Below are 11,021 nucleotides of genomic sequence, written 5' to 3'. Positions count from 1 at the left end.
ACTTAAAAGGAAATGTCCGTGTTTTCAATTGCTTATTACTTCATAGAATCATAGAATGGTAGGGGTTGGAAGGGACCTTTAGAGATCATCTAGTCCAACCACCCTGCAGAAGCAGGTCTACCTAGATCAGGTCGCATAGGAACATGTCCAGGCGGGTCTTGAAGACCTCCAGGACAGGTGTGCTGAAATTCTCTGCACTGGGTTCTTGCCTCAGGCTCCTTAAAACATGTCTGATCAGATGGAGGATTCGCAGTGTCAGTCCCACAGCAAACTAGGGCAGGGCTCTCTCAGTCATGAAAGCAGGTGATGCCAGTATGTCTTGAAAAAGCATCCTGTCAGCTCAGGAGCAGCCACATGACGAATTGGAACAATTTCTGTGGAAAAGGTAATGTCCTATCTGCCTTCAGATTCAGTGGGAAATTGGAGACAATTCTTCTGGGGGCAAACCTAAACTCTTGTAGCAGCGGCTCAATTGGAGGTCTAAGATGAATGACAAGGAAAGAGCTGAAGAATTTTACTTGTTTCCACTTAATAAAACCCAAAAGAGAAGTGACTGAGGGTCTTGTAGGTCTTAATAAGTGTGTGGTGTTGTACTTTGGAAAGGCGTAAAATCCCACACCAAGGGGTAGATTTGGATGGATATAACAAAAAAAGTCCCAGTGACAAAGATGAGGTGTTAGAATGGAGCTAAATGTAGGCTGGGCTTGTCTCAGTGAAGGAATAGGGTTAAATGCTTACCCCAGGGATATGCCAGTTATTTTTGCAATGACTCTCTGATAATCCAGCCAACAGCAGGGATGAGGAGACGACACAGCCAAATATGCAGTCATCCTGTGCTGATTTCAACATGATAAACATGATATTACACCCCCACACCCCTACAAATTATAACCACCTTCCAAACTTAGAAAAAACAATAAATTAAACAGATTCCTACACCGTGAGGAGGGGAGGGTAAAAGCATTGCTGCTTCCTCTTCAAATCTTCAAGGAAATCAGAGTTCAGTGAGTCACACACTAGAAATGAGCTCAGTGAAATTAATGTACAGGAAAATCTCAGGCGGATAATTGGGAACCATAGAAATAAAAATAGAATCATTAATGATAGATGCTTTTTACTAGAGCCAGAGCACTGAGATAAAGGGATCATTTTTGTGAAGCTTTGTCTACACAGAGAATCATAAATACATAAACACCATGTGAGTTGGTAGGCAACTTCCTTTCACGTTCCCGTCATAAAGGAAGATGAATTGAAAATTGTCTTTCTCCTTCAGTGAAGTGCTGAACTTCAGTCTCTCTAAATTCACCAGGACAATACAGGCTAACATTTGGCCCAATGTTAACTAACCCAGGCTGACAACATTACAAGTTCTTCCCATGTTCTGTAAATGCGATTCTCCAGGTAGACGTAGTATCTGTCAGGCTGCTTTAGGAGACTGAATAGGCAGAGTAGAGCTGCCTGTCATCTGGGAGAGCAGGTAAGGACAAAAGGAGAGCAGTGCATTTATTCTGTAGCACAAGGACTAACACACTTGTGCAACTACATTTTAGCAGTCATCATGGGCAACATGGGATTCACCAAGGAGAGCAAAGTCCCCGCTCCAGGCACAGCTGAAAAAGGAGTCTGACACTGATTTAATGTCCTAGGAAAGGAAGCAGTAGCAGAAATAGGGGAAGGCAAAATGCATCAGGGCGCAAGTACACACAACATGCTGGAGCTGGGTCCAAGGCTGCTCCTGGGAGAGGTCATTTCAGTCTGCTGACCTCCATTCCTCCTGTGTTTGAAATTACACATCCTGACTCAAGCAGTTGTGATCTCTCAGCAGAGGATGAGAGTCAGAATCAAGAAGTGGCCATGGCTCATTGACTTTCCTCCAGTGAAGCAGCCTTAATCAATGGTTTTAAGGCACAGCAAGAACCTCAGGACAAAGCATAATCCTTGTTGAAGGAAAAAAAGAACACCACGACAATATTCCTACATCTTTACATTTGAAATATTAGCAAACAGGAAACTCAGGATGCAACTGTGTAGAAAACACTGGTATGTGGAGACACACTGCTGGGAGCCAGCATCCTGAAGATGGGTCTGGACACACCAGGAGAACAGCGTAGGGAGGGGAGGAAATCCTTGCAGGAGGTGAGACAGAGCAATGAAGCAGGACGACAAGGCTGGAAATCTGATTTTTTTTCCCAGGAGATGGCGCTAAAGGACAATTGCCTTTCAGCCGGCGTTGTGCAACGCAGCGGAAACTTCGCTGGGGGCCAAACTGTTCCTCAGGCAGAGTCTGTGCTGCCATCTTCACAAGTCGCTCATTATCAGAGGCAAAGTTTTATTAATGTGTGCTTTTAGCAAGGCTGAGGCTATTTCCATACAGTAAGTAAATATAAGCTTTCTGCTAGCTACGGCAGGATCCCACTCATAGACTCATAGAGCCACCTAGGCTGCAAGGAGTCCAGGTCTTTCCTCCAGCCTCCTGCTCAGAGCAGGGTTAACACTGAAATCACGTCGTGTTTCTCTCCACTTCATACAATGATGCCTTAAAAGCCTCCAGGGACTGAGACTCCCCAGCCTTCTGAGGCAACTTCTTCTCATGCTTAATTATCATATTGGGTTTTGTTGGGTGGGTTTTTTTTCCCTTTTATCCATCTGTAAACTCCTAATTTTCAATTTATGACTACATCTTGTTGGCAACTTCTTCTTAGGTATTGAAAAACTGTTGTTGGCTTCCTCCTGGGTCTCCTTTCCTCCTCCAGCTGAATAAGCCCAGAGCCCTGAGCCTCTTCTCATAGGGGGATGCAGGATTCAGGAAGGAGCACCATCCTCCCTGAGCTCAGGTTGGACTTCACCCGAAAGTCTGATACTACTTTTTATTACTTGTTAATTTTATTCCTTTACTTTCTTTTACTTTATTTGTCTCCGTTAATCTACAAGCTCTTTAGACTCCCTACTGCTCCTTGAAGAAAAAATGATTTTCACAGCAGACTGTGTACAGGTAACTGCAGCAACCTGGCACACATTTAGGTCCAGTTTTGTCTCAGAAGAGGCTGGCACCTAGCTGACAAGAGATTCAGCACAGAGAAAAAGAGACAACTGGTTTTGCAGCACTCCAACACAAAACCCTTACAGACAGGCAGAGGACAGAAACATTGTTTAGCCCTGAAGTGAACCTTGGCCTGGGACTGGCAAAGCCCTGGAGGTGCCCATGTGGTGTGGTACAGCTTCCCTCAGTTACAGCACTTCAAAAGCAAGCTGTTCGAGAGTGCTTCCTTGCTGCTAATGGCGCAGGACAAAGGACAATAGCCGTGAGGTCTCTGCCATTTCCTCAGAGCCTACAGTAAGCCAGAGTAGTAATTAAATGTTCTGGCAAAAACAGCAGAAATAAGCTTTATTTTGCTCTGTGACTCATTAGGAGGACACTAGGAATAGCCAGGAACTTCATTTAAAAGTGACTTGCCAGGCTGTCAGGTTAGTGAAGTTCATTCCTGAGAGAAGCGTGGGTGAGCTAAATACTTCTTGCCACTTTCGCATGTATTCAGCTTCCCAAACTTATTTATCCTGCCATTTTTTAAAAGAGATGGTAAAAGGCAGGCAGAAATCCAAAGGCAATTAGCACAGCAGCACACCACTGAAAACGAAAACCTGTGTGGTGAAGCAATGGGTAGAAGTGCCATGCAAGTAACTGGAAGGAGGAACATATTTTGCCCAGTTAAAATGTCAGGTCAACTCTTGCCCGTGTACCTGCTGTACCGTAACATCCGCTATATCCCACCCATGAGAGTCAAGTGTCTGGTTTGTTCCTCAAAGGAACCAGGAGATGAGCTGCAGACAAGCCCATTTTAATAAACTGAAAGCTCTCCCTTCTGGGGCGGCCCTTCCAACATTGTCCTTGCCAAGACAACATAAAGCTCGTGCAGAAGCCAAGTGTTAATCCCAGACTGTCCCCCTGGCCTGGCCCCAGCAAGCCCAGCCTCCTCACTGCCACCCACCTCTCACTCTCCTCAGAGTCACTGCCAGACTTCCAGCATGATGGCTCTGCTTCAGATGGAGGTTGTCATTTCTTATGGGCTGAGCAGGATCACCTGCCACCCGTTGCTGAGTTAGTCATGAAATATTTCCTCAGCCCTTAACGTCTAACACCTAAACATCTAGCAACCACCATGCTGCAGGATTTGGCCTGTCCTCTGTCTTTGCATCATAGCACACAGACCTGGCACAGCAGGGATGCTGCCACAGTTGACAGGAACTACAGCCCTCTGCCATCCACCCCACTGAAAAATGAACCTCACCCTATAGGTTCAGATTTTTTAGGCACTGCTGTGTGAGCTGGGCTGGTGAGGAGAGTGGTGAACCCTCAGATCAAGTCTTGGCCTCACATATCCACTCCACCGGCTAAGGAGTGAATTACCGCTCAAGGAGAACTGATAAGCAGCACTATTTGGTAGCCTCAGTGAGAACAATCAGTTCATTTTGAGGAAGGAGAATAGGCTGGCATGAATCACCAGCTGTTTTACAGCAAACAGCTATAGGTTACTTGCTTACTTTTTCTTTCCCTTTCCTCTTTGTTTGCTTTTGGAGTATTTTAGAAACACTGTTCAGCAGAAGCTGACTTGCCAAGATGCATCAAGCTACTTTTAGGCTCACATGAGAGCACCACTTATATATCATTCAGGTTTCTGTATGGATGGCAACCGCGTTACTCCCTTGAAGTTGCAGCAGGTGAGCAGAGACCATAGGTCAGCAGGCAAAAAGTCAGCAGTAACCACTGCCAGGCAGCTCACAAGCTAAAGTTCACATTTACCTCTGTGGAAAGTCCCTGCACCAAATGGACTGGACTCTGGGTGTTGCAATAAGGGAGCAGCCTTTCTATTCAGAGGACACGTGGACAAATAAATGGACACTCATTCCACACAGAAACTTGGAGGCACAAGTCTCACCTGCATTGCTATATCATTCAAAAAAATCAACCAACCAAACAAAAAAGCTCCAATGATTCTGTAAAAGTAACATAAAACACAGAGTGGTGTAACAAAACTCCATCCCAAAATAAGCAGACTGGCATGGCATGTGTGCAAAAGACACAGCAATTATCAATACCCTCTGGCATGCCGGTGGGGCAGATCAGAGGGGCAGGTCTGTCCCCACAAGGGAAACTCAGGAGACACAACTAAAGGCATGAAATCAATAAGTCCCTTTGTGGCTATTCTTACCCCAACTCATGCAACCTTAGATCCTCTGCAGCCTCCCCTCTGCACCTCACCATTCCTGAGCATTTCCTTGCAGTCTGGATTACAACCACATCCTAAAAAAGCGCTGAGGCCACAGGGAGAACAACACAGGGAAGTTTACACTGCAGCTTCCCCTCGGTGCTTGGGCCACAGCTGAGAAACTCCTCCTTTGTGGGCTTACTTACGCATGTAGGTAAACACACCACGTGCATCACATTACTTTTATTTACAGTCCAGTTAGAAAAGAGCATTAAAAATTCCACCTTTGCTTCCTGTGCTACATTTGAAAGAAATGCAGTGTGGTTTGCTGAGACGTGCAAACCCCTTCATTCAAAAAGACAAAGGAAGCAAATGAACAACATTGTTTTTTTTTTCCAGGTAAGCCAACTCCTTGATTACAAAAACGCTATCAAACCTAGAAAGATGTATAATACAGAGTAAGTGCTAGCACAGAAGTAATTTACTGCCACCTCAGAAGACTGGTAAAAAACCCCAAACCCACAGAATGTTGAAGGCACATAAACCCCATTGTTCCTGTGTCATCAATACAAGATTGAGATCTCTGAAGGTGCGCCACTGAAGCTGTTGCATCCGCATCGCATCGCTGAGCCATCTGACGTTGACATCTTCTAGCTACAACTTCCACATATGAAAATGAAGATGGAGCTGGAAGGTTATGTGACCCTCTTCTTACACAAAACAGTTGTACATTCTTACACCAAATGCTCTGTGTATATTTCTTTTTTCAGATGCAGCTGGTAATCCATTTTTTTTGTGCCCGGTGAAACACCACAGAACTCAGTGTTCTTATGCCCCAGCTTCCAGAATCAGGTAGGTCAGATATAAACTGTGTTCTCAGTAGAAAAAAAATACATGCAGATTTCATAGCAGCAGAAGAAAAGTTTGAAATATTAATCACAGTGCACCTTTAATGTCCCAAATCAGAAGACAAACACACCTCAGTTTCTTTCTGGATCATTACACCAGTCTTCAGATTTAAAGGCTCATTATGTCCAGTGTTTGAAATGAGCGACTGTGATGCAGCAAAGTTCTCCCTGTCTCAGACCACAGTCCATTTATATCCAAGTATATTTTTAAGTATATTCATAATCTTAACTCCCTTGGAGCAGGTGACACAAAAAGCCTTAGAAAACCAAAGACTACCTTTTCCTGATCCCTTGTTATCTGTTTCCTCCACTGCTTTGGCAATTCCTCTCACTGGCCAGACTCAGATCTGGCTGCCCCCAGCTGCTCCTCCCCCCCCCTTTCCTCATCCTCTTTTCACTTCTCTCACCCTCATCTACTTGCTCTTCCATCTGTCCTCAGCTCCCTTCCACACATGGCACACTGGAAAACCCACTCACGTCTGAGAGTGAACTTGAGCTCGATTAGTCAAAGATTATTTCCTCACCCTTACGTTTCTTCAACCCAATCTGATTATATAAAGCACTGGAAGTTTTTTCAGAAAAGAGTATTGGGTGCTGGGAAAGGGGCTGGCGGAAGGGCTCGGGGCTGGCACTGATCATCCAGGAGGTTTGTGGGGCGCAGGTCTCAGAAGTGGTCCCAGGACAGCGGTGGCAGCCTGAGGTCCACAGCGGCAAGGTGCGTGGGGCTGCACTAGCGGATGAAGGAGGCCACCTGGGTGGCCACTCCAAAGGGTGCGGAATAGGCAGCCGCCAGTCCCTGCAGCCCCACCACCAGGTAGCGGCATCCCTTCTGCAGAGCTTTGCCCACGTTCTGCCGAGAGACACAGGGAAAGGGGGTGAGAAAGCAGAAAGAAGAAGAGAGGTGATGGCAAATGCCTTCACGTAAAGTCCTCCCCATAGCTAACATCACCGACCCAGCAAATGAACCTCTCCCACGGCTATGGAGCGATGTTTTGCCATCTATTTTTACATAGAAACACACACCCACAGGGTATAGTTAAACCAAACGGATGCGGCCTCCACAGGAAGCCAGGCCTTTATGTGGGCTTCTATTCAAGAATAAAATTAGTCTAACTTCACACCTAGTTTGGAGAGAGATGTTTTTCCCACACATACATGTTTTCAGCATGTTAGTAACTCCTAAAAGTACATAAGCATTTGAAGCTGGTGCTGAACAAGAAGGCGGTGAGCCACTGAGAATACTTTTATGGAAACTTTGTTGCTTTTTGTCAAAACAAGATTTTTTTTTTTGGTCAGAAGAAGAATGCTTTGACCCACTCTTGTGTCTGTGAAAGTTGAAGAAGTCGTCTGTGTACAAACTGATCTGTGTACTGCATTACAGAGAACTTGATACGGACTACTTAAACCAATGACCTTAACCTAATAATCTAATCTTTCCGCTCCTGATAGTTTTTTCTCATCTGGCTGGTCACCGCTGGGGAAATAACACAATGTGGTCATTTTGGAAGGAATAACAATAAACCGAATGGTCTTGTGAGATGAGATCAAAAGCACCTCTTGTAACATCAAAAACATTGAAACAGAGGATACACTTTCAAATCTGTGGAATCTAGTTAATATCTATTATATTCCCAGGATTCCTTCGAGATGGATTACAGCGGTACCGGCACATGAAAACATTTGGCTGTCAAGATGCCATGCATAGCTCAGTTCTGCTGTATTTACTCCCAGCTCCCTTCATATAAGTTTCCGTAAGACGGCAAAATAAAAAGGCAGCTTGAGGCTGGGGATGGAGCCTGCGGACAGAGGAGGAGACACGCAGGGCTTTCCCTTCCCACCTTTGCCCCTGTCTCACCACGTCACACCAGTCACCGTCATTCCTCCTTTGGGCCCCCTGTGCAGCTTCCCTAACCAGCACCTCACCAAAACTTTCACGAGTTCTTCTTTACTGCCAAAGTCAAACTGGCAAAAACTGTTCCTGTGGCGATGTCATTGGACCGATGCAAAAGGGGATACACAACATTCAAAAAGTGGTCTGTGCTCTTACCAACAGCACTACCGGCAACGTGACAAACTGCTGTGACAGAACCACGCTCACAAAACTGCTCTGTGTAAATCAAGATGATGGACTTGAGATTGCTTCATACGACATGTGTTTACTGTGACTCAGACAACCACACTGTTGAGAACTCAAAGTATCAAACTGATCACGAAAGAATGAAATATTCTAGCCCTCTCTTTATGAAACAGCAGTACTTGTGAGGCAGCTCATGACTATGCTGTCATCTGTAAACTCCCTGAATTTCAAAAGCAAGTAACTTTGCTAAGCTAACTGGCATTTTCTGCATGTCAGACATGGCAAGCGTATCTTTACCAAAACCATCGTTTTTTACAGAATGCAGCAGAACATCACGTCTCACTGAAAACCTGTAATCTATCCAGCAGGAAAAGATTCCCCATGCGAGACAGGTTTTTCCTGCTAACACATAAACTATTTTTGGTTTCTTTGCTACGAATATGCAAGACATGCCTTAGCTGGATTTAAGTGCCATGAACAAGAGAAAAAGAAGCAAATCCTTCCCAATAGCACTTTTGCAATCAAAGGCACTCGCCCTCCAGGGAGGGGAAAAAATAAAAACTCATCAGGCAGCAGGACCTGGCACTTCCCACACAGGAAAGCAAAAAGACAATTTTGGCCAAAATGGTAGTTACGCAACGAAGAACTTGTTGTGATTTGGTTTTTGGTCTTGTTTCTTTTTGGTTTTTTGTTTTTTTTTTTTTTAAACTCAATTCAGTGATTCTTCAGGGGATACCCTGAGGGTAAACTGGGAAACGAGGGTACTGGAGGGATGTTATTACCCTTCTTTCAGGCACTGAAGTGAGTGATAAAAACGCAGAGTAGTGCAATTAACTGGAACTTTTAAGGAATGGTGTCAAAGCAATGACGTTGAGGGAAATGCAGCACAAGGAAAGCCAAAGCCCCCGTCACATGGATCAGCTTAGTGTCAGTTTCACTCCGAAACGGCAGATTTTCAGCTCTTTGATCCAGGCGAGGGTCGGCGCGGTGCCTTCCCCGGCGGGACCGTCTCCTCCCCGCCCGGAGCCGGACCGCCGGCGGGCTCACCCCGGCCTCGGGGAGTAGAGCTGGTGCCCAGAATGCCCCAAGGACGGGCAGGGGCTTCCGAGGGGCCCTCGGAGGTGTGGGTGGGGGTGCCGAGGCGCGGCTGCCCGCGGAGCCCGCTGCCCCCCGCCCGGCGTCGGGGCCCCGCTGCTGCTGCCCCCCAGCCCTCCCTCACCTTGCCGTACTTCTTCAGCCGCTTCGCGTAGGGCCGCTTTTTGCTGGCCTCCGGCGGCCGCAGCGGCTCGTAGGAGTCGGGCAGGAGGGCGAAGCGCACTTTCCTGGAGCCAGCACTCTCCTCCTCGTTCAGCGCCGCCGGCCGCGGGACCTCCGCGCTGCGCTCAGCCGCCGCCTCCTCCTCCTCCTCGCCGGGCAGGATAGAGACCTGGTCGTCGCCGGGCCCGCGGCGGGAGTACCTGCCCCTCGCCTTGGCGCCCAGCCGCGCACCCACCGTCATGGTGCCGCCGGGCGCTGACCGGCCCTCACGGAGCCGCGGCCGCTTCCTCCGCAGCCGCGCCACAGGTGTGGCCGGAGGCGGCCGCTGCCCCCTCCCCGGGGCGGGACGCCTGAGGGAAGCGGGGCCCCGGCTGCAGTCGCCGAGCCCGCGGAAACCCGCCCGGGGCAGCTAGGGCTGCGGCCTCGAGCTCTCTGACCCCGCTACGGAAAACACTGTCTTGCGTTACTAGGCCAGCGGGGGTAGTTGCTGGGGGAAGCTTGGGGCCCGTGGGGGAGTCCCGTCCCTCCCTGCTGTCAGCTGTGGGACGGGAGGACGCTGCTCCCGTGCTGCAGCCCGGCTGCTTCAGCCTGCACGTCGCGACTACTGCTGAAACACCGTGGTGAAAAAGCTCCTTCCCTGGCACCGCACTCACCGCTCCACCCCAGCGGCGGGTTGAGGAGATCACACTCCTTTCCCGTCCCTCCACAAAATCTATTACGGATGTTTCCTCAGGTGAACAGCACCTTCTGCATACAGGGCTCTGTTCGGCTACCCCTGCCAAGGGGAAAGTACCGGAGTCTTCAGGAAAAGGCAGTTGCAGAGTAGTTTTTGCTCAGATGCAGGGGGCTGACAGCTCCATGCCTCTGCAGCTGCAAGGGCTGCAGTTAAACATCTGCGCTTCCTAAGCGGTGTCCATGTAGGTGGGGCAGGTCAAGCAAAGCAAAAATTGTATAGGGGGGATCGATATAATTTATTCAAGCAGTATGCAACCACTTTGCACAAGCAGATGCAATAAGGGGGCAGACTAATCCTGTACTGTGGATTTTTTTTTACCGAGGATCAAAGGGTTGAATGTGTGCCTTTCTCAGATGCGCCCTTACCCTTCAACAAGTAAACCCTGCAGTGTAGTTAGCTGACCCAGGAATGGTGTTTCTCCATTCTCACAGCTCCAGTCAGAAAGCTGTGTAAGCAACAGCTTGTCCAGTCCTCTGAAGGGTGGAAAACAGTAACTGTCTCAGGTCCATCATTGCAGGAAAAATCCTCTGTCCCCTCCTCTATTTTGTATAAAAGGTGTCACCCCTCCTTTTACCATTGTTGGTTTTTAAAGTTCAGAAGGCTGAGGTAGAAACCCAAACATAGGACAGAATTTCATGCTCCAAGCCCCAGTCCCAAGCACACACCTACCACAGACCACACATGGCCCTTTGAGCTCCTTCTGCCAGGCTCTGGCTGCACAGGGCTCAGTTTGGGGCCACCCAATTCTCTCCACCACCTTCCAGAGCTAAACTTGCCCATGTCCTGGAAGTGCAGGTATACTCTCGACGCTGCAGCCACAGGGAAATGGCATGGCATGC

At 47.9% G+C, this 11,021-nt stretch overlaps 1 protein-coding gene across 1 annotated transcript; it reads right to left on the bottom strand.

The window, feature by feature from the left end:
* Positions 1 to 5,432: 5,432 nt before the first annotated feature.
* On the bottom strand, positions 5,433 to 9,961 carry C2H1orf115 (chromosome 2 C1orf115 homolog). The gene is made up of 2 exons (XM_061991463.1): positions 9,409 to 9,961; positions 5,433 to 6,962 (listed from the first exon to the last, which is right to left on the bottom strand). The coding sequence occupies exons 1-2, from the start codon at positions 9,685 to 9,687 to the stop codon at positions 6,843 to 6,845; spliced, it is 399 nt and encodes a 132-aa protein (XP_061847447.1). The 5' UTR covers positions 9,688 to 9,961; the 3' UTR covers positions 5,433 to 6,842.
* Between the last annotated feature and the right edge of the window lie 1,060 nt (positions 9,962 to 11,021).

Source organism: Colius striatus, chromosome 2 (assembly GCF_028858725.1).
Source record: "Colius striatus isolate bColStr4 chromosome 2, bColStr4.1.hap1, whole genome shotgun sequence".
Classification (NCBI taxonomy): Eukaryota; Metazoa; Chordata; class Aves; order Coliiformes; family Coliidae; genus Colius; species Colius striatus.
Note: the sequence above shows the minus strand (reverse complement) of the source record. Positions and strands in the feature narration are given on the sequence as shown.